The sequence below is a fragment of the Somniosus microcephalus genome, chromosome 14 (genome assembly GCF_052327205.1).
Source record: "Somniosus microcephalus isolate GS21.2 chromosome 14, FLI_Smic_1.0, whole genome shotgun sequence".
Lineage (NCBI taxonomy): Eukaryota > Metazoa > Chordata > Chondrichthyes > Squaliformes > Somniosidae > Somniosus > Somniosus microcephalus.
Genome location: NC_141000.1, coordinates 101,443,277 through 101,467,846, shown reverse-complemented (window position 1 = coordinate 101,467,846; position 24,570 = coordinate 101,443,277). Strand labels below are relative to the sequence as shown.

At 39.5% G+C, this 24,570-nt stretch overlaps 1 protein-coding gene across 9 annotated transcripts in view; it reads left to right on the top strand.

The window, feature by feature from the left end:
• The window catches only part of synj1 (synaptojanin 1), a 105,784-nt gene that overhangs the window by 6,925 nt on the left and 74,289 nt on the right, over positions 1-24,570 (top strand). For all 9 annotated transcript variants that reach the window (XM_086007063.1, XM_086007061.1, XM_086007067.1 and 6 more), the window contains exons 3-9: positions 16,100-16,186; positions 18,360-18,627; positions 18,985-19,210; positions 21,205-21,288; positions 22,778-22,839; positions 22,991-23,087; positions 24,398-24,570. In XM_086007063.1, the coding sequence (XP_085863189.1) occupies positions 16,100-16,186; positions 18,360-18,627; positions 18,985-19,210; positions 21,205-21,288; positions 22,778-22,839; positions 22,991-23,087; positions 24,398-24,570 (997 nt within the window). The remainder of the gene's footprint in view (positions 1-16,099; positions 16,187-18,359; positions 18,628-18,984; positions 19,211-21,204; positions 21,289-22,777; positions 22,840-22,990; positions 23,088-24,397) is intronic.

Below are 24,570 nucleotides of genomic sequence, written 5' to 3'. Positions count from 1 at the left end.
CTACCTCGCTAGTTGATGAGGCCCCCGCGAAGAGTTCGAAGCATTTGAGCCAGTGTCCAAATTGATTTGATGCTTCAGCAGAATGTGGATCCAAGTCCAGACGCTCTGGTTTTAGGAGTCGATCCATCCTAGTATTCTTTAGTGATTAAAATTGATGGGCCTTCAGTAACCACAAAACTAGAAGTTATAGACTTAAATAAGTTGGCTTTTAATCACTAAGATCAGAGCTAACATCTCAACACGCCGACTGGTTCACAGGAATGAGTCATACAGATCCTGGGATCTTTATGTAAGAGAAGTCAGGGGTGGAGCCAAGAGCCAAGACCTGGAACCTCCCAGGTTAGTCGGGAAAGAGGAAGTGAAATTATACACAGTGGGGGAGGGTAATATACATGAGTGCAAAACGAATACAGGATCAAGACAAACAGATTTCATTACATAGGTCTTGTGAGGAAGAGCTGTTTTGGGTTGTGTTAAGGCACATTACTGGTGGCTAAGCAAGAAAGCTTCAGAAAACACACCTATCCATAGGTTATATGTTGATAGTATAGCACAGTCCATGCAGGAGCAAGGTTTTTTTTTTTCAAAAGATCGTACTGTTGCCAGCATTACTTTAAAGAAACAAAATATTTCCCCTGCCACTTGACTTCAATATGTGCAGATTTTAAAAAGCTGTATGAAGTGTGAAGTGATTCATTTTGGTAGGAAGAATGAAGAGAGGCAATATAAACTAAATGGTACACTATTAAAAGGGGTGCAGGAACAGAGACCTGGGGGTGTACATACACCAGTCTTTGAAGGTGGCAGGATAAGTTGAGAAGGATGTTAAAAAGGCATATGGGATCCTTGGCTTTATAAATAGAGGCATAGAGTACAAAAACAAGGAAGTTATGCTAAACCTTTACAAATCACCGGTTAGGCCCCAGCTGGAGTATTGTGGCCAGTTCTGGGTACCACATCTTAGGGAGGATATCAAGGGCTCAGAGAGGCTGCAGAGGAGATTTGCTAGAATGGTACCAGGGATGAAGGACTTCAGATAGACTAGAGAAACAGGTTGCTTGGAGCAGAGAGGGTTAAGGGGAGACTTGATAGAGCCATTCAGAATCTTGAAGGGTTTTGATAGTAAATAAGGAGAAACTGTTTCCAGTGGCAGAAGGGTCAGTAACCAGAGGGCACAGATTTAAGACGATTGGCAAAAGAACCAGAGGGAACATGCAGAAACAATTTTTTTTTACATAGCAAGTTATGATCTGGAATGCACTGCCTGAAAGGGTGTTCGAAGCAGTTTTGATAATTTTCAAAAGGGAATTGGATAAATACTTGAAAAGTAAACATTTGCTGGGCTATGGGGAAAGATATAAAGAAGATACTAATTGAATTGCTCTTTCAAAGAGCTGGCACAGGCACGTGGGCCAAATGGCAGCCTCCTGTGTTGTATCATTCTACGATTGAGAAATATTTCTTAAGCTCAATATCTTGGAATATATATATAATAGCAAAATACTGCGGATGCTGGAAATCTGAAATAACAACAGAAAATGCTGGAAATACTCAGCAGGCCAGGCAACATCCGTGGAGAGAGAAACAGGGTTAACGTTTCAGGTCTGGGACCCTTCATCAGAACTGGAAAAAGCTGGAAATGTAACAGATTTTAAGCAGGTGCAGAGACGGGGGGAGGGGTTTAGGAGGGGAGGAAGGAATTGAAAGAACATGCTGTGAAAATGTTGCAAATGGGAATGGCAAAATCATACTGCATGAAAAATGGGGGCAGGGATTATTATCTGAAATTGTTGAACTCCATGTTGAGTCCGGCAGGCTGTAAAGTGCCCAATCAAAAGATGAGGTGCTGTTCCTCGAGCTTACGTTGAGCTTCATTAGAACAATGTATTAGGCCGAGGACGGAGAGATCAGAGCGGGAGTGAAGTGGAGAATTAAAGTGACAGGCGGCCGGAAGCTCCGGGTCACCCTTACGGACTGAACGGAGGTGTTCCACAAAGCGGTCACCCAATCTTGGAATACATCTTTGGTTTGGATTGACACAGTAGGAGAAAGATGCTGATCTCCAGAATAACTGCCCCTTTCCTCAGCTTGTTGCTGATGCTAACTGAGCAGAAATTGTCACTGTATTTGCCTGAAGCAAAATGGGGGCAAAATTCAGGGCACAGTCTGAGAACATGTGTGTTTTTAAATCAAATTTGTCAGTTTTCACATTAATGTGGACAAGTCTTCAATTTGGAAATACTTTACTATTACAGCATATTCTTGCTTTTCCCTTCATAGAATCATATAGCACAGAGAAGGAGGCCATTCGGCCCATTGTGCCTGTGCTAGCTCTTTGAAGGAGCTATCCAATTAGTTCCTCTAGTGACAGGCTTTTCACCTTCATTTCTATAGACCTAAATTTGTAATAAGTATAACTGTTTTTGCTATAATAGAAGGTTTGTAATAATGCAGCTAGGCTTATCATAGTGAGAATAAAGACCAAGATTTTTTGTATATTTTATGTTGTTACTATGTTGTACTTCATTGCCTCTCTACTGGAACCATGGGAATTTTGAAGAAATTTATCATCTGGGACCAGTTAGTAACAATGGAAAGATACATTTCTGATAGCAACAAATGTTTTGGGGAGGACTGTCTTTGCCTTATTGAATGTACTTAATGCTGACACTGGTACAAAGATTATATTTATTCTGTTCTTTTGCACTGTCTTTGTATGAGCAAAAATATAAAAGGAAGCTGTTGTTTCTACAATAGGGTCTATGGTTAAAAAATCTGTGTATAATATTTGAAACGGATGTCGACAATGAATGTAGTTGTCATCCATCTTCACAAGCTGGCTGAAGTAACCTGTTACCTTGCACCCACGCATATAAAATCTGTATCTTTCATCTCCTTTAAAAAAAAAAAAAAAAAAATCCATTTAACGCTTCTGTTTCCAACCTAGTTATTCATCATTACCAACAGAGGAGTTTTGTACTTCTGTTAACTTCCACTCTTAAGGCCATTTAAAAATCAAGCTGCAGCCATTCACGATGAACGGCGACATTGCTATTTAATAACAGAATACACTAGTCTGGAATTGTGCGTTTGCTTTTCTTTCTGGCAAGTTAAATATGTAATTATTCTTGCTGCAATTTTGTATATTGTTGTAATTCCACTAAGTAATCGGCTTTAAATATAAAAATCAGTCTTCCAAATATATAAAAAATCTACAAAGTTTTTTACAATTAATAATGTTGTCAGAACCCTGAAATTCAACAACTGTCTGTCACTGTCACCTATCAGATATCATATGTGCAGCTATGTAATTTGCCAGGTCTCACTAAAATAACTTGGTATTGCATGTCCTATATCTTGCAGGATATTTAAACAACACCACAGTCAGGAAAAATAACTTTTTAAAAACAAATTATGCAAGAGGGAGGGGAGGGTCAATGACTTTAAGGCCATAATCTAATTGTGAAGTTTAGATGACCAATGTGGACAATTTTTTCTGATAGAATTGCTGCCATGTAATTCACTGAGTGATATCTAATATCCTCTATTTCTACTAACCGAGTGCTTTTATCAGCTAACACTTGAAAGAACACAATGTCTCTCCTTTATTACCCCACTCTGAATAATGCCAGTAAAACAGAGTGCAGTTGAATAGACTGAAATAATATGTGGAGCCACATCACTGACAAATAAACAATTTAACGTGTTCATGTCCGCTTCAAAAAGATTATTGTAGGTAGGGTCTGCTGAGTTTATGTAAAAGATTGTAGAAAACTACAGGAAACTCTCGTTTAAACGGCACCTAATTATCTGGAATTCTCTAATAACCGGCAAAATTCAAGAGTAGGTTTTGAGGCTTCCGTATACTGTATAATTGTGGCTGTGTAACAGGGGACCTCGTACCTTTTGCCATGTAACCATGGCTCCTGCACTTCTGGCTGTGTGATCGGGGCTCCTGCACTTCTGGCTGTGTGATCGGGGCTCTCGTACCTTGGGCCATTGTCACTCCATGTCCCTTCTTCCTTATCCGGAATTTTTAATCACCATCCCGGTCCCATCGGTGCCGGATACCGAAGAGTTTCCTGTAGATGACCTGATTAGAAAATTAAAATATTTGTCTGGTTCTTTTTATATAAAAAAAAAAAAAAAATGCTATCCACAAGACTGCAGTATGTGGCTCCTGGCAATCTCCTCTTGGGCAGAGGCCTGTCTTAAATTGGGTGTTAGAGGAGTTACTGAAATAACCTGTGGTAATTTCCAACCTATTCCAGGTGTTGTACCTAATGAAACTCAGTAATTTAAAAAAAGTACTCTGGGTGCTTCAGCTTCTCAAGAGAAAGGTGAATCTTCATATGCACTTGATTGGTGCCTTAGACCTTGATTGGATTGAGTTCTGGTCACTGAATTTAAATACAGTAGTCAAGGCAGTAGTGCATACTCATGTCGAGCTCTTGCTTACATTGTTGGTTCAGAGCCATGCACGGTAATTATGTGGCTCATTGGGTAGCACTTCGAGTCAGAAGGTTGTGGGTTCAATTCCCATGTCAGAGACTTGAGCACAAGAATCTAGGCTGATACTCCAGTGCAGTGCCGAGGGAGTGCTGCACTGTCGGAGGTGCTGACTTTCGGATGAGACGTTAATCGTTTTTATCCCTCAATCAAAATAACGTTAAACCGAAGCCCTGTCTGCTCCCTTGGGTGGACGTAAAATATCCCATGGCACAATTTCAAAGAAGAGCAGGGGAGTTATCCCCGGTGTCCTGGCCAATATTTATCCCTCAATCAACATCACAAAACAGATTATCTGGTCATTATCACATTGCTGTTTGTGGGAGCTTGCTGTGCGTAAATTGGCTTCCTGTGTTTCCTACACTACAACAGCGACTACACGTCGAAAGTATTTCATTGGCTGTAAAGCGCTTTGGGACATCCTGTGGTCGTGAAAGGCGCTGTATAAATACAAGTCTGTCTTTTCCCCTGTTGTGGCAGAATAACACTTTGTTTTATTATTTGTGTCTTGGGAATTTTGATTCTTGTATTTTCTGTTGCAGCTGAAATGATTAAATAGTACCTACTCACTTAGTTCACTGCTTATTCTTGGAGCAATCCTATTTCCTAATCGGCCTGTTCTTCATCTTTTTCACTTGTCATTTAAATTTTTTTTTGTTGGTGTTTTAGAGATGTGATGCATAAGTTTTTGTGTTTTTATTTTGCAGCTCCCCCCCCCCCCCCCCCACCCCCGCCCCTTGGAAGATTCTGACTCGTATTGGGGTATGATTCTGCTGGCCCTTTGTCAAAGGAGCCGTTCTTCAGGTGTTAGTTTAGGCAGCATCAACAGGCTACTTGGCTACTTTACAGCGAAGATTAATTCTGTGGCCTAACCTAATGTTCTCACTTGCTCATTTTCCCGCAGGGTCATTGGATAGTGGTCAGGAGTGGAAGCCCTGCCTGTGTGTTTTCCCTACCCCCCAACCCAGAACAGTTAAGGAATCCCATACCACCTACACTGGAACCAAATAACTTGGCACAGACCAAGAATGAAACCTGGGACTTTATTGGTTTGTCTAGTCCAGTGTAACAGTGCATTTGTCACAATTGGCATAATTAATTTAGCAACAAATCCACCTATAGTCTGTACTATATACCGCCTGTGAAATGCTGGCAGTTTGAAATCTGAATCCATGGCAGGTTTAATTTGTATTGGGATTGATTTGGATTATGGGATTTGCTGCATTTTCATCGTCAATTAAAGGCTGTTTTCCACAGCACTCATTGTATATAGAAAGATGGGGTACTTTACAAGTTGGTAGACAGGGTACATTTTTTTAAAGGAAAGCAAATGTAATTATGATTAATATCTCAGGAAAAAAATGGCTTAATTAATTTCATTTTTTAATTACCATATTGCAGGTAAATGCACCCTTGTTTCTTCTTTTACTTAACTTTTCTGTATGCAAATCATTGTAAATGTAGGTTTTTCCCTTTCCTGTTTTAGCTGTACATTTTAGATGTTGGGTAAGAGGCAGTATTTGGGCCAGTGAAAGTAAAGATTCAAATAACAGACCAACATATTTTGGGAAGAACTTATAAGAGCTAGTTAATATTTAAATAGACAAAAATGTCTGTAGATTATTGGTTGAGCACTTAATGTTTAAAGAGAGTGTTGGTACCATTGTTGAGAACAGCCTTGTCCTTCACAATTATTCCACAACACCCACTAACTTATAGAATATTTGTCAAGTAATTCAGTCTAAATCACAATTATTTTCACTGGCTGCATAATTGAGTGGGGAAAAGTCACATTTTGCATGGGAGGAAAAGAAGAGTTTTGGTGACTTTTTACATGCAAGTTTGGCTTGGTTGGTAGTACTTGCCTCTAAGACAGACGGTTGTGCATTCAAGCCATTCTCCAGGACTTGACCACATAATGTAGGCTGGCACATCATTGCAGTACTGAGAATGTTACATTGTCGGAGGTGCCAGCTACCAGATGAGACATCTGCCTATTCAGATGGACATACACAACCCTTTTGAACTATTTGAAAAAGAAGAGTTCTCCTTGGGTGCTGGCCAGATTCCACCCTCAATCACCACCACCCTAAGCAGTAATTGGTAATTCATCTCATTTGCTGCTTGGGATCTTGCTATGCACAGAATGGCTGCTGCTTTTGCCTCTATAACGATGACTGCACTTCAAAAGTAATGAATTGGTTATGAAACACTTTGGGACATTGAAGATGTGATAAAGTGCTAGATAAATGCAGTTTCTTTCTCTTGTATATTAAGTGTCATAACTGGAGGGTGTTTGGACTACAAAAATGTTTTGGATAAACTACATTGGGGTATCAGTTTCTCTTGCTCCAGCATCTTGGTTCTGCAGGTAATGGTTAATTCTGTCTATAAGGGACAGAGTTGCCGGTATAAAAACTGAGAAGATTGCCACAGGTAGAAGTAATGCTTGAGGCTGGTATTTTGGGCTTCATGATCTACCAGTGTATAGTTCAGTGGGAGTACTTGGCAACCATGACAAGCACGTAGAATGCTAAGTGTATGGAATTCAGCATTTTCATTGAGGACACATGGGTATGATGCAAAACTACCAATGAGGCTTTGTATCAGCCTGGAAGTCACTGGAGGAGGAAGAGATTAAGTTACTGTTGACCTATTTTAACTTCTAAGGAAGTGCTTCACAGCAAAGTTTGCCATAACATTAGTGTTTTTAGTTTTTAAAAAAACCAAGAGCTATGGCAAACATAATTCATAGAAACTTACAGCACAGGAGGAGGCCATTCGGCCCGTCGTGCCTGAGCTGGCTCTTTGAAAGAGCAGCCATGCTTCGTCCCACACCCCTGCATTTTGTCTGTAACCCTGTAAGTTCCTCATCCTCCAGTTTCTTTCCAACTCTTTTAAAGTTATTTATGGAATCGGCTTCCACCGCCTTTTCAGGTAGAGCGTTCAAGATCGCGACAACTCTGGGGGGGAAAAAAATTCTCCTCATCTCCCCTCTAGATCTTTTGCCAATGATTTAAAATCTCTAACCTCTGGTTATTCACCCACTCGACAGAGGGAATAGTTTTTCTCTCTACTGTATCAAAACCTCAACAGGTTGTCGAACAAAATGTGGAGTCGGTAATATCAAACAATGGGTCACCAGTCAATGTGTACATTTTGAGAGTAGAATAAATGTGTGAAATTGGCAACTCTAACTAGACTGCATTTTTTCCTGTTCCACTTTAACTGCAAAATTAACTTGTACTGTAATGCAATTTCCTGATCAAAGAAGCCAGTTGCCTTGCTCATTCTACATATTAATGATAGAGGACCTTCTTCATCTAAACCTGTCTTGTTAAAATGGTAGATTTGACACTTGTAACAGCTTGAGCTACAAGTAGTTTCTGTCATGATTCTTTGAAAGCTGAACAACTTCAGAAGCTCTATAGAACCTAGTCAGGTAAGAGTTTGAGATATGATTTCAAATTCTGAAGGGACCATGACTAACTGTTTCACCTTGTCCAGAACAGTAGCACCAAAGCACTCGATCGGGAAACATACTTTCACTGAGCAAGTGATAAATTTATAGAACAGGTTCCCTAGGGAGTCGGTGAAAGCAGAAAGTGTTGATTCATTCAAATGCAAATTAGATAAATCTCTTTCAGAAAATATGCTTTGGGATGCAGTATGAGAGTTTGAGTCATGATGATGGATGGTAAGTGTAACCTGCTTGGGAGGAACAGGTGACCTTGGACCTATAGTTCCTGAAGCTTTCCACCACTGGGGATTTTCCTTGCCTCATGTCTGGGCCTGTTGTAGATTAACTGATAGAGATTGATTGCCATGATTAGTCAGCAACTCCATTATTGTTGTGTCATACGACTGTGAGAATGGTAGAAGGCAAACTAGATGCACCTAGATCTTTTTTTGTCTAGCAGTTCCTATGTCTGGAAAGGCAATTTTGGCAGGCAATTGGATCTTGCCCAGGCCTCCCGCTGCTCTCACCCAATGTGACAAATACGGAACAAAATATACTATACTGTCTTTGTATAAGGATTTGGTTAGGCCTCATTTAGAAGGCTGTGTCCAGTTTTGGCTCACTTGCATGATGGGTGATGTAGAGGCACTAGAAATGGTTCAGAGGAAAGCCACTGGATTGATACCTAATTTAAAAGCTATTCATTGTGTGGGACAATGTTCCCCCTTTTTTATTGGTGCGCGGTCCCTTTAAGTGACTGCGCAGGCCAATCAAATTTTTGTGCATGCGCAGTTTCTCCCATATAAAACCCGGTGAGCGGCTTGCGCGGGACCTTCACGCGGCCACGCTGTCGCGCAGCTTAGTGGGAATGTTGGTGTAGGAACGTGGCAAAAAAGTCATTAGTTAGATCAGAAATGAATGAGCGTGCGAACGTGGCAAAAAAGTCATTAGTTAGATCAGAAATGAATGAGCGTGCTGAAAAGTGTCTGTAATACTGGCAGCAGTGTGTTGAAACAGCTCTGTAAAGTCTCCGACATTTTCAATCAAAGTGTGACAACTTAATCCAGTTTTCGTGGAATATTGGTAATGATAAAGAAGAAACACAATTTAAGAAGACCTGAATATGGCAGTTTGACCTTGAATGTGTGGGTCGTCTTCCAAGAACCGATACTGCTGTTCTGTGGTGAGGCTGTTTTCAGTCCTGAACAATGAAAATGCTGCATGAGATAGTCTGAGCCAGTAATCTGTCCTGTTAGACTATTTCTGTTTCGCCATTTCAAATGTTAGACTATTGAGGGAGTGTTTCAGCACCAGTTTCCCCCAAAACCATTTTGTCAAAAATGGAGCTTAATCACACAACTTTTGTGATTTATTACTTAAAAGTACTGTAACTGAAGTGATAAGTTTAAACTGGGGAGGGAGGATTCGGGAAAGGGTCAATTCAAAAGCAGTAAGAAATGTCAAGGCTGTAGAGCAGAGTAGTCCAAGAGGACTGAGACCAGTTCTAGTGCCCCAGTTGCTGCTCTGGATGGTTACTTAGCACAATGATTGAAAATGGGACTCTCCAGTCTGTGTGGCTCCATACTGTACTAACCACACACTCGCTCAATGTCAGGGGATTGTTTAAATGTTAGTAGACTTGTAATTTTCAGGATCATGCTTCTCACCTTTGTTAAAAATTTGAAGCTATTTTCCAATCAACTAGTATTATTTCCATATTTCAATAAACTAAAATATTTCTCCCACATACCCACCACCATTACCCTTAATTGACATATTTGACTACATTTCAAATCACTCAGTTTTTTAAAATTGATTTTTCAGGGCTTTAAGGGATTATTTTGGTTTAAATACATCATGATATGAATGTATCAAAGCATTGATTGACTGAGTAATGCTTCTAAATTTCACTTGCTTATTTGTAGGTGGATGCTGTAGCTTAGGATATCAAACCTAAAAATGGAAATTCTTGTAAGCAGTTTTGGATAGCAAATTGTTATGCTGAAATTTGAATCTCCTAGTTTGTGTTGAATTATTGTGAATGCAATTTGCTTTTTTGAATCTAATTTGCATCCATCAGCAATGTGAATTGTTGACACATCTTTCATTTCCTTAGACTTGAAGGAGCATTTCAATTTAAGTAAAGTTGGTATGCCTCTTGTCATTCAACAATGGTACTAATTCTGAGTAAATCAGTTTTAAATTATTGAAAACTGATTAGTACAGATCACTGGCAGATCTGACGGTTTGGCTTGTTCTGTAGGCAGATCAAATAATACCACCGCATTAGCATAGATCATATTTCCTGTGTTCAGGTTTTGCTAATATGATGTGGCAGTTGGAAAGCACTGTCTTGTTCTCTACAGAAACAGATGAGCATAATTGAAACATTTAATATAAGATTTACTTTTTTTTAAATCCCGTATCCCAACCAAACATTTAAATTTGTTTCAGGGAGCAAATTCTCTTCCATCGGTCTGGTCAGGTTTCAGAGAAGGAAAAGCATTGGGGGCTCAGACTTTAAGATTCCATCCTTTTTTTTATAATATAGGTAAATCAGTGCTTCCTCCTCACTTGGGTCCTGCATAGCAGGTCATTGAAAAAGGCAAAACATTGGAGCGAATCAGCTGCGTGCTTTTTTGTTGCTTAAAGCAGAGAATGAAATCATAAAATCTATCTGTATTTACAGAATAATGGTGGAATGCTCCATAAAGAATTACGTTTCTGGCAATCTGGAAAAAGTTCCCATTTACAGACTTGTAAATCTTCTGCTTTCAAAGATGCAGGGAGGCAGGAGTTCTCACGATCAGGGATATGTTTGAAGAGGAGAAAGTATGCTCCTTATAGGAACTAAACACATGTTATGGGTTGACTTGGCGATATATATGGGGTGTAAGGGTAGGGAAATCTCCCACTAAACAGAAGCTTGATGAGTTTGAGAAATTAAATCCAAACAATAAAACCCACCTTTGTCAAAGCTGTACGCGCTCTTAGTACAGCTACTTTATTTTCCTAGGCAACTGTCATAAGGAACTTTCAACAATTGAGTTTTTTAAAATCCTGGAGCAAACAATTCACACATGGAACTTGTGAAGTCGCTATACAGTTTTACACATGCTTGAAGCATATTTCTCTGCCTCAACATTCATTCTTAAGGATCTTTTGTAACCCAGTAACCTGATGCCTGACATTTATTGCATTATCAATTTGTATTCTCTGATATGTAATTATTTAGAAGGGATGTAAGATTTGAGCAGAATAAACCAGCTGTTTGTAATACTGAAAAATTAAAGAGCAGTCAAATGAGTATTTCATTGAAATAGGCATGTTCTCAGTAGTTTCTGTTACTGCTGTTATTTGCTTTTATCTTTGACTAGGTGAATTATCTGTGCAAATGGAACAAGCAAGCTATTAAATAACCAAAATCCAATTATTACATGTTTAGCCAAGAATAATTAAATGCTTCTATAGCACAGTGTGAACTCCAGATACTGGAGTGTATGCACTTTAATCAGTCTGAACAATTCTGTCAGAAAAACGTGTTTATTAACTTTGATTTGATGCAGCGTTGAATTTTGTAATACAGATTTTTATACTGGTGAAAGCTCAAATCTGTGAACTGGAAACCAGTACACTGATGGAGCACTGAAGATTTTTCCTACTGTTGATTACACATTTTCACAAGAGTTGGGATGAAAATTAAAAGAAATGGTTTACAACCAATTAAATACTTTTGAAGTGTAGTTACTATTGTAATGTAGGAAATGTGGCAGCCAATTTGCACACAGTAAGGCCTCAAACAGCAATGAAAGAAATTACCAATTGATCTGTTTTAGGTCTTGGTTGAGGGGTAAATGTTGGTCACGACACCGGGAGAACTCTTCTGTTCTTCAAATAGTGCCCTAGGACTTTTTAAGTTCAGACAAGGCATCGGTTTAACCACTCAATGGAAAGATGGCGCCTCTGACAGTGCAGCACTTCCTAAGTACTGAACTGATGTTCCAGCCTAGATTATGTGCTTAAGTTTATGGAATGGGGCTGACTCTGAGACTAGATGCTACCACTGAGCTAAGACTTTCACCTAAAATTTAATGAGGTAGTCTTAATGAAAAAGATACCACCCTTGGGTATCCTGCTTTTGCTGGACAGCCCTTCTCAATACTTTCAGTTGGGATGAAAAATTGCAAATTAGAGGATATACGGCATAGAAACAAGCCATTCGGCCCAACCAGTCCATGCCGGCATTTATGCTCCACTCGAGCCTCCTCCCGTCTTTCCTCATCTAAATCGATCAGTGTAACCCTCTTCTCTTCTCCCTCGTATGCTTGTCTAGCCTCCCCTTAAATGCATCTATACTATTCGCTTCAACCACTCCCTGTGGTAGCGAGTTCCACATTCTCGCCATTCTTTGGGTAAAGAAGATTCTTCGGCATTCCCTATTGGCTTTCTTGGTGACTATCTTATATTGATGGCCTCTAGTTATGCTCTTCCCCACAGAGTGGATATGGATAGAATATTTCCACTTATCAAAACCTTTCATAATTTTAAAGACCTCTATTAGGTCACCCCTCAGCCTTTTTTCAAGAGAAAAGAGACCCAGCCTGTTCATCCTTTCCTGATATGTATACCCTTGCATTTCTGGTATCATCCTTGTAAATCTTCTCTGCGCCCTCTCCAGTGCCCCATATCCTTTTTATAATATGGCGACCAGAACAGTACGCAGTACTCTTGGTGTGGTCTAACCAAGGTTCGATACAGGTTTAGCATAACTTCCCTACTTTTTAATTATATCCCTCTAGAAATAAACCAGAGTGCTTGGTTTGCTTTTTTTATGGCCTTGCTAACCTGTGTCGCAACTTTTAGTGATTTGTGTATTTATACTCTGAGATCCCTTTGTTCCTCTACCCCACCTAGACTCGCACCCGCCAAGTAATAAGTGACCTCCCTATTCTTCCTACCAAAATGTAATACTTCACATTTATCTGTGTTGAACTTCATTTGCCAATTATATGCCCATTCTGCAAGTTTATTAATGTCCTCCTGTAATTTGTTGCAGTCCTTCTCCGTATTGATTATCCCCCCAATTTGGTGTCCTCTGCAAATTTAGAAATTTTTGTGCTTTTGATTCCAAAGTCTAAATCGTTAATATAAATTGTGAACAACAGTGGTCCCAGCACTGATCCTTGTGGAACACCACTACCCACCTTCTGCCACTGCAAATAGCTACCCTTTACCCCTTTTCTGTCTTGAAGCCAGCTAGCTATCCATTCTGCTACTTGTCCCCTGACTCCGCATTCTCTGATCTTGTTCATCAGTCTATTATGGGGTACCTTATCAAAGGCTTTTTGAAAATCTAGATAAATTACATCTACATTACCATTGTCTATTCTCTCTTACCTCTTCAAAAAATTCAGTGAGGTTGGTCAAGCAAGACTATCCCTTTTGAAATCCATGCCGACTATTCCTTATATTTTTAGTTTCTAAATGTTCATCTATTTTCTCCTTTAGTAGAGATGCCATTTTTCCTCTACTGATGTTAAGCTGACTGGTCTATAATTCCCTGGACATGTTCTATCCCCCTTCTTGAATATAGGTATTACGTTAGCTATCCGACAGTCTTCGGCACTACACCTTTTTCTAACATCATTAAATATGTGTAGTAATGCCACTGCTATCTCTTCCCTAGATTCTTTTAAAATTAGTGGTTGCAATCCATCCGGACTAGGGGTTTTATCCTCTGAGTTTGATTAGTTTATTTAATATATCCCCTCTTATTTTAAATGCACTTACCTCATTACTAATCTCATCATCTAGTGCCATGTCCACCTGTTCTCTCTCCCTGGTAAATACTGAAGCAACATAATTATTTAATATTTCTGTCATCTCTCTGTAGTTACCTGTGGTATTATCCTGTCTATCCCTTAATGGCCTTATTCCCATCCCAACCTTTTTTATTGATGTGCCTGTAAAATATTTTTTAAATTTTCTTTTATGTTCCTTGATGATTTAATTTCATAGTTCCTCTTTGCCTTCCTAATTTTTTTTGACTTCTCTCCCAATCTCTTTGTATTCTTCCCTTATCATGCACTCACCTGCTGTCCTTGTACTTAATGTATGCCTCTTTCCTTACCCTCAAGTGTTCCATTATGGCTTTATTCATCCATGGAGTCTCATTAATGTTTAGTTTCTTCTTTCCTTTTAGCGGAATATATCGTTCCTGCACACTGTTGAACACCATTTTAAATGTTTCCCATTGCTGTTCACCAATATTATTGCCCATTTTATTTTCCCAAGTTCTATTCTGAGCCCCTCAATCAGCTTTTCTCCAATCTATTGACCTGATTTTTGTCATACTTACGTCCTTCTCAATTATCATCTTAAAGCATATTATATTATGGTCACTGTTGCCTAGATGTTCCCCAACTTTTATTTCTCTTATCTGCTCTGGTTCATTCCCCATTACTAGATCCAATATCAAATCCTCCCTTGGGCTTTTTACATATTGGGGTAGAAAGGAGTCTTGTACACATTGTAGGAACTCCATTCCCTTATCCCCTTTACCTACCTCTTCTGTCCAGTTAATATCGGGGTAGTTGAAATCCCCCATGATGATTATTCTATGCTTTTTACTCATTTCCCTAATTTGTCTGCATATTTCTTCCTCCACCTCCCTTCCATTATTAGGTGGTCTGTAAACTACGCCTATTCGTGTGATTGATTCTTTATTATCTTTTATCTCTATCCATATGGATTCTATTTTTGTCTTTCTGATAGCTGCGTCACTTTTTTCTACTGCCTTAATGTTGTCCCTAATAAGTACAGCTACTCCACCTCCCCTCTTTCCTCCTCTATCTTTTCTAAATATGTTATACCCTGCAATGTTTGATTCCCAGTCCTGATTTTTCTGTAGCCATGTCTCCATAATATTAGGACTGACCTTTTCAGTATTAATGAAAATACCATTTCTTATTCGTTTGTCTTGAGACATCTTCAGAATCAACAAAGGTTAGAGAGAATGTGAGGCTAGCTGTTGCTCTGTCAACCTCCTCTTCCTCATCTGTGTGTAACCCCTTGGTGATCTCATTCACAAGTATGGGGTTAACTTCCATATGTATGCTGATGATGTCCTACCTATCCACTACCTCCCTTAAGCACACGACCACCCCTGTGCTGCCTGGCTGCATGTCATGGATGAGCCAGAATTGCCTCTAACTGAATGGTATGAAGAATGTTTTTGGCCCCATCATAAAACTTCACCTACTTGCCACCGAGTCCATCCTCCTCCCCAATGACTTGCTCAGGCTGAACCAGACCATCTGATACATCTGGGCCTTGTCTGACCCGGAGCTGAACTTCAAATTCCCCCGTCATATCCATCAGTTAGACTGCTTACCTTCACCTCTACAATATCGACTACCTCACCCCAGCTACTACTGAAACCCGTAGCTATGTCTTTGTAACCTCAACACTTGATTTCCTGAATTGTGTCTCATCCTCCATCCTGCATAAGCATCAGCTTGTTCAAAACTAAGCCTCTTGTGTCTGGTCCCGTACTTAGTTCCATTTGTCCATTATATCCATCTTTGCTGTCTCCCTGCCAATGCATCAAATTGAAATTGTATCCTTGTCTTGAAATCCCTCCATACCTCCACCTAACCTATTTTTGCAGCCTTCTCCAGACTTGTATTTTCTCCCTCACCCTTGGATCCTTCAACTCTGGGTTTTTGTTCATCCCCGTTCCCCCCCCCCGCCAGTCCCCCCCCCCCCCCAAAATACCTTTTGCTGCTCTACTGTTGGTAGCAGAACCTTCAAACGCCTTATTCTTGAACCCTCTGCCTAACCACCCCTGGCCTATCCACCTCTTTAAAAACTTTCTCATTTCAACCAAGCTTTTAATCACCTATCTAACTCTCATACTTTGACTCGATGTCCAGCCCTTCATTCGTTTTATCTATATTTTTATTCTTTTTCTCCCTTTTATGTAAAGTGCTTTGTAAAATTTTCTCTGTTAAAGGGTGCTGTGTACATGCAAATTATTTTTGCTTTTAAAGATATCATTGATGCCTTGAACATTTGGTGTTGGCCTTTTACTATTTCCTTTGCTTGAGACTTTTGTTTTGTTTCATACAGCATTAGCAGAGAAAGAGGCCATCAAAAACATGTACAACAAACTACTAGACGCATATGGCCTTTTGGGAGTTTTGAGGTTGAATCTTGGTAAGTAGCCTAAGTGACTTTCATTGTGTATACAATTTTAGTTACAACTAATTTCAACATTATTATTTAACATTATTATGGTTATCTTTAACAAATATGAAAATTGAGTAAACTCATCAATCATCTCCAATATTTGTAGTACCATTATGATTTAATTTTTTTTTTAAACTATCAAAACTTTGGTTACCCTTTATTTGCTGCTGTTCATTAATGTGTGACCGTCCTTAATCTGAGGATTTATGTCTGAAGTGATCACATGCCAAGTTAAGAGTTATTTTGCTGTCCGTGCTAATGACGGCCTTATGCAACTAAATTCCCTGTAAACAATCGTGGACAGTATGCTCTTGGAAATGTCCGAAGCTAAATTGAATGTTTCAAAGCATGATCCTGTCCAAAAAACGGTTGCATATCATTACAACCTTTTTTTTTTTGCATTAATTTCTCCCCACCTCCTCTGCTGAAGGGATTGACTCCTTGCTGGGATATGCTTCTACAGGCATCAGGCCAAGTATCTTGTTCAAGGGGCCATTCTTCACATGGGAGCTTAGATGCTGGTAGACTATTTTGATGTTGAGTCATCACTGCAAGAACCAATCCTATCCTCACCCAATTTCCACATGTATGGTTCCAGCAGGGGTCACTAATTAACAATCAGGAACATTGCCAATTTCTCTCCTAATGCAGGGGAGCTGAGGTTAATTAAAACCCCCCCAACTGCATTCTGAAATTGGTTGTTGGCAAAGACCAGGAATACAGCCTACAGCTTTCATAGTCTGTGTGACTCAACTACCAGTGCCATACCAGTTGAGTCATCAGATGAAGCAGGACCTTTTTAAAAATATTTTTAAAAGAGAACGTTCGTAATATTTACAAAATGATTCCCTTCTCTAATGCTTTGTCGTAATTTTAACAAAGTACGCAGCTGAATGCTGACACTATTTAGCTCGGATGACTGGCATTTTATGGCAGTGTCCAAACTGAATACCAAGATTGTTTTAGCAACTGGGCATTGCAAAGTCTTGTTTTTGAAGTTTCTTACATAAATTTAAAAAAAAATTGTTTGTGTATCTATTATAATTTGCACATTTTAAACATCACAATTAGCCTTGCAAGCTGTGAAAATGCTTATGTATTAAATTGTCAAATATTACTATACAGTAACATTTAGAATCATACAGAAGGAGGCCATCGTGCCGGCTCTTTGAAAGAGCTATCCAATTAGTCCCACTCCCCTGGTCTTTTCCCATAGCCCTGCAATTCTTTTCCCTTTCAAGTATTTATCCAATTCCTCTTTGAAAGTTACTATTGAATCTGCTTCCACCACCCATTCCAGATCATTTCGTCTTTTATTTTTTCACTGCATTTTTTTAACTTGTAACTTTTTAGCATGATCTTTTTCGAGCTAAATACATGGATGTTCAGAATTGTGGTCCAAATTTTGTTGTATAAATCAGCACAATGTTGCAATAACATTTTTGGTTAAATTCCATAAATTCGCTTGAGAGCCACTCCTGATCCTGCTAGAATGCTGCTAGTATGTTTCATCCAAATTAGGCCAGTAATTATTTAATCTACACTGGAAGAAATACTGATACTGTTGAACAGCAAGGAACAATCAGAACTCGTTCTGTTCTGTTCTGTTCTCTTACACGCAATGGCCTTCTGACATTTTTTGTGCAAACTTTGTGTTCATCACAGTGAATGATATTAGTCTTGGGGATTGGAACACTTTCTATTTCAAGTATCCAGTATTAGCAGCAAGTACTCTTGGGTCAGGTATAGCATGGCAGAATAAAGCTCCCTCTACCTGCCACAATAGTATACTTCAGCCTCAACCTGGAAAGAGTACCGCAGCCTCGAACTATGTATAATTTTTCCATTTGCTATAATGCCCTGTCTGAATGAGATGGTAAAATAATATTGGATTTCGGCCAGTTTTTTTTTAATAAGACCCTTATAACAGCAGACGAGGAGAACTTTCATCCCAGGCTCAAGGGGTGAATTGGCCTACTCCTGGTCCTATGTTCCTCTCACTCTGGACGGAGTTTGGAAGCTGATCTTAGAAGTGAAATGCAAATATCTGTCTAATTGCACCACTGGGTATCCTCAACAAAGCTTCTAGATGCAGCTAATTCCTATTGTCTGCCAACTCGCGTGCATGTCTCTCTTACAGGTGACAACATGTTGCGTTACCTTGTGCTAGTAACTGGCTGTATGTCGGTGGGAAAGATACAAGATTCTGAAGTCTTCAGAGTCACCTCTACTGAATTTATTTCTCTTCGAAATGAGCCTTCAGATGAGGAACGTATCTCCGAAGTACGGAAGGTGTTGAATTCTGGGAGCTTCTATTTTGCTTGGTCTTCCAGTGGTGTCGGTTTGGACTTGAGCCTGAATGCCCATCGTAGACTGCAAGAGCATACAACAGACAACCGTTTTTTTTGGTGAGTTGGAGGTTGTGTTGATGCCTAGAATTGAAGCAGTACAACATTATATTAAAGGTTGGCCTATAATACTTGGTGCAATGTTCTTTTATTTAAAAAAAAAAAATATAGAAATTATAAAAAGATTAGTATGAATGTTGTTTTTGCTAATTTAACTGTTTAAAACCTGTAATTTCCAGGTCATATGTTTCTAATGGAAATTCTTAGTGATGTGAATCTTAAGTCTTCTAAATGACTATAAACAAGGTGTACTCTTAGTTTTCAGATTTTTTTTCTAAATAGCTTTTTAGAATTTGCTGTAAGAGATATGACTCCTGACAAAAAAGGTTCACTGTTCTTCTCTCTTGTGCCTCATAGGAACCAGTCATTGCACTTGCACCTGAAACATTTTGATGTGAATTGTGATGAGTGGGTACTGAGACTCATGTGCGGAGGAGTGGAGATCAGGACCATCTATGCTGCTCACAAACAAGCAAAAGCTTGCTTGATTTCACGTCTGAGCTGCGAAAGAGCGGGGACAAGATTCAATGTGCGAGGAACAAATGATGATGGACAAGTAGCTAACTTTGTTGAAACGGAACAGGTGCAATATTTCTCAGTCGGCCCCATCTTTTAACTGTTCTTATTTGATGCTTATTTTGTTACAATCTAACTCATATACAGCAACCAAGTAACCATAGCAGCTATTTTAGCATTGTTAGCAGCCATTATCAAAATGATGTACTTTCCACTGTTTTTATCATCAAGATACAGAATTCTTAAAACTATAAATATAAAAATATGAAAATAATCTGATTTGTAAAAATGGCTGGAACAGCTAAAAGTTAAGAGCAGAAGTCAAAGAATTGGGATTGAAAATGATCATGCCCCACTACATGATGTCAGTGCTGTTCTATGATGTGTAATCTTTGTCATGACCATTTACCCTATTTAATGTTGTGGTGTGGGCTGTTTTCTTCCTGGTGCTAATGTTGTCTGACTGCAGCTGTTAAGCTTATTGTTCTTACTTTTTCCCCCCACCATTCATCCCCTTCTGCCTTTTCCCTGCATTACAAATACGATAAACCTATTTTACAGGAAATCCTTACCACTCATGATGACTTTCCCTCCTGCAGCCAGATATTTAGTCAAAACTAAGGGTTAGGATTTCTCTGGCCCACATGATCGTATGCACTGGGTTATCTTGCATAGATTACATAGAATTTTACAGCACAGAAACAGGCCATTTGGCCCAACTGGCCGGTGTTTATGCTCCACACGAGCCTACTTCATCTAGCCCTTCACTAGAGTGATCCCTGGGATGAGAGTGCTGTCCTATGAGGAGAGATCGAGTAGAATGGGCCTATATTCTCTGGAGTTTAGAAGGATGGGAGGTGATCTCATTGAAATGTATATAATTCTTAGAGGCTTTGACAGGGTAGATGCTGAGAGGCTGTTTCCCCTGCTGGAGAGTCTAGAACTAAGGGTCATAGTCTCAGGGTAAGGGGTTAGCCATTTAGGACTGAGATGAGAGATTTCCTCAATGAGAGGGTTGTGAATCTTTAGAATTCTCTACCCCAGAGGGCTGTGGACATCAGTTGATGAGTATATTCAAGGCAGAGATCGATAGATTTTTGGACACTAGAAATCAAGCGATATGGGGATCGGGTGGGAAAGTGGAATTGATGTAGAAGTTCAGCCATGATCTTAGTGAATGGCGGAGCAGGTTCGAGGGGCCGTATGGCCTATTCATGCTCCTATTTCTTATTCTTTATATTCTTAACTATCAGCGTAACCTGCTATTCCTATCTCCCTCATATGTTTAACTTGCTTCTCCTTAAATGCATCTATGCTATTCATCTCAACTACTCCGTGGTACCGAGTATCATATTTTCAGCACTCTCTGGGTAAAGCAGTTTCTCCTGAATTCCTTATTGGATTTATTAATGACCATCTTCTATTAATGACCCCTAGTTTTGGATTCTGCCGCAAGTGGAAACCTCTTCTCTACCGCTACATAATTTAAAAACCTCTATTAGGTCAGCCCCCATCCTTCTCTTTTCTAGAGAAAAGAACCCAGCCTGTTCAGCCTTTCTTGATCGTTATAATCTCTCGGTTCTGATATCCTCCTTGTGAATCTTTCTCACGCCTTCTCCAGTGCCTCTATATCCTTGATCTTGAGATCCGGGATTCCAGCCTCTGCAGTGCTTGACTGAGGGAATGTGGGTTCTGGAGCTATCGGGACTAGTGAGGATATTGAGGAATTTTCCCCTATTTCGTCTGCGTTCCATTTCCCCCATCTCCTGTTTCTTCTACTGTTCCAGGCAATACAAATAATAAGTACATGATGACGATACAAGGAAGAGAATGCAGAAACCGAGTTTACCATAAGATGTGGACATTTCTATCTAACAGCATCAAAAACATGTTTTAATTAAAACTTTACATTTGTTTCTGCTTTCTGTTCTTTTTTGTCATCATTCACTCATTATTAATTATATTGAGAATAAGAATAAAAGCATATGAACACTAGTTAGTCGTTGTGCTTAAACTACCGTTCACTTCAATCAGTAATGCAGTACTGTTATTTTTCCACAGGTGATATTCTTGGATGATTGTGTGTCCTCTTTTATCCAGATCCGAGGTTCTATCCCATTGTTCTGGGAGCAACCAGGTCTTCAGGTCGGTCTTTTAAAATGATGCGGCAACTTGTATTTGCAGGGTGTATAATTTTATCTATTTAGGTTGTTACAGTAAAGTATAGAATCTTTTATCTTTTTAAAAAAAAACTTTCTCCAAAATTAGATTTTAAAGTGTGGTTGTCTGCTTTTATTATAATATACTTGACATGTGTTTTATAAAAGTAAGAAATTTTGTCCCAAAATAATTAACTAAGGCAATATTTAAGCATGTAACTTAGTCACAGGATCTTACTCTCCTGTACCCTAAAGTTCAGAGGGCATTTTGGTTTAACTGGCAATGTTAGATTATAACTTGTCTTGACGATCTACTTTCAATCCCCTATCTGTAGATTGCTGACATTACCTGGCTTGAATTAAAAATACCATGGAGAGGTCATTTATTATTCAGATGACAAAAGCTAGTTCTGCTAATAGTCTATGATGCCACAGTCTTTGTAAATGTATATTACTATAGAAATAGATAGGATTGGATTCCAAATAATGGATGTGCGCTTGCATGAGTTAGCAACTCTCACTCCAAATATAGGTTTACCACAATGTCCCCCTCATCCCAAGAAAAATGTGATATTTATTTTTCAGTTTTTCTCTCCTCGTCTCCTAAAGGCATTGTCGTCTTCATTTGGGTTACAGTTTCATGCGCATTAATCACCCGTCACTGCCTCATGGGTGAGCCTTGTCTATAAATGCTGGCAGGCTATCTGACTGTTTAAAACACCATAGCCAAAGCTGATCTTACCTCTCTGTTTCCGCACAACTACTCATCTGGCAGAGTGGGTATTTTGCACTCGAGTGGGGACCCCTGGCTGATTTCTTTTTCTCCTGTCTCTAACCCCAAGAACACTGTGTCTAATCATAGCACCCCTACTGCTGCCCCAGCTGAGGATCACTTAGCATTGACCTGGGACTGAACCTCTGAACCATTGGCACTGCTTGCGGGAGTGAATATTGATAAACAATAACATTGTGGAATATGGATATAACAGTTCACTTATACTGCATTTTGTTAAACGGGGTTCACCCTGAAGAAACCCTGTGCATACTACAGACATCTCTATATATGCTGCTATTGCAGCCGACCCACTCCCACATCAGTATGCAAACCTGCAGAGGAGGGGTGGCAGGGATGTTTGTAAGAAAAGGATAATGACTTCTTAAAATATCAAGTTGTGATCCACCACTGCAATATTTAGCTTGATGAAGGGCTGCTAAAGCATATCGGGATTGAGGTTGGGGTAGTGGAGTGCTGAGCAAACTTGGCTACTTGACAACTAGATTTCAAAGTAAGTAAATGTGCTCTTTTACTTCCAGTCTCCCCTGTCTTTAGCTAGTTTAAGAAAGTACTTAGCTAAAAAATATCTCTTTAATTCTCTCAATTTTTTTTTATTGCTTCAACCTTTTTTTAAATGTTTTTAGTTGTTTCCTTATAATATTTCAGTTTAACAATCCTTCAAATCCTTGTGTGGTTATAGGTTGGGTCCCATCGTGTCCGAATGTCCAGGGGGTTTGAAGCCAATGCACCTGCTTTCGACAGGTATGGAAGCTGCTTTTAGCAGTGATTGTGATTTTCATTGAGCTTCAGTAACTGATGTATCTTTTTTGAAAAAAATTGCTTGTATTAGAGGTTTGTATTGTATTGTATTGATCTCCATTTCCCAAAATATAGTACTTTTGAATTTTTGCAGACATTACAGAACATTGAAAAAGCTATATGGGAAGCAAACTATAATAAATTTGCTAGGAGTGAAAGAAGGAGAGCACATGCTCAGTAAGGCCTTCCAAGTAAGTGACTAGACTTGACTGTGTAAGAATAAGTTTCTCAATACGCCAATTTTCAGGAAATCCTACTTCGTATGGTGCTTCAGTTCAACATTTTTAAAATAAAAAGCATGAGAACACGATTTTAAAAATTACATTTGTGCTACTTAGTTAAGTAACTCCATTTTATATGGCTGTTATAAATAGGAAATAATCACCTCCGGCTTTATTTTTGTTATGCATTTAATTGTTTCTACACTTGCTTTCAAACCCATTGTGAAAAAAATGCTCCTTGTTGTACTCAAATACTTATATTTCTCTCCTGCAGTCTTTCTGGTTTCTCCAAGTGAGATTGGTGAATTATAAGCAGATTTGTAGTTTCTTTGTGAGCCATCAGAAAAGGACATACTGCTCCATTGATGTCTTATCTGATTGGTAGTGAACAGTTGAGCTACACAGACCAGGAAGGCCTTAGATTGAATCCTCAGTCTACTGAATTAACAGATCTCAGTTGGGATAACAGTAGGTCGTGGTATGGTTGGTATCAGTGTCCCTGGGTTAGATAGCAGCCAGGGTTCCAACTCCTTGGGGAATAAATGCAACTTGGGTGGCAACACAGAACAGGCAATAGCAAATCCTCTGGATTTTCCATTGAAGTCAACGGAGAAGGAAATTGGGCAGAGTGCAGAACATGCTACTTGGGCGCTATTACCCATTTTGCACTGCTGCCCAAGACTAATTTTGTTCTTTCATCCCCTCCCCCTTTTCCCAGCCCCCAACTTGCTTTAAAATCTATTCCCTTTCCTGCTTTTTTTCTAGTTCTGACGAAGGGTCATCGACCTGAAACGTTGACTCTATTTCTCTCTCCACGGATGCTGCCCTGGCCTGCTGAGTTTTTCCAGTGTTTTCTGTTGTTATTACTAATTTATACATCTTGGCCACTGTCCAGCAACTCCTGCAGGAGGTCCATGCACGTGGAAGTCGGGTGAGGGTGTAACTGGGCTCCACCATGAAGCTCTACACATTGCAGTAATCTGCTGATGCTCACTCTCTGCGCTCACACAGGAGAGGTAGATATTTGGGCAAGGTATTGGAAAGCAACTCGTACTCAGGCAAGGAATGAGTGTTTAGGGGAGGAAACAAAAAAGGAGGAAGGAGATCCTATCCTTGGTTTTGGCTAGATCTTACTGAAATTCCCAAGGATGAGCAAATGGTTAAACGCCTTCCACTGTTTCGTTCCCTTAGGATTATGATTTTCGAGTGTTAAGTAAACTGACAACCACAAAAAAAAATGTATTATGCCTACTTATCTGAGATTTATTTCTTTATGCTAGAGTCACTTGAAGGCCTCTGAACATGCTGCAGATGTTCCCATGGTGAATTTTGACTACCACCAGCAGGTAAAGGGTGGGAAGGTGGACAGACTCGTAAATGTTCTGAAACCCAAACTGGAAAAATTTCTGGAGGAGTGTGACTTCTTTTACTGTGATTCCAATGGAGTTCAGAG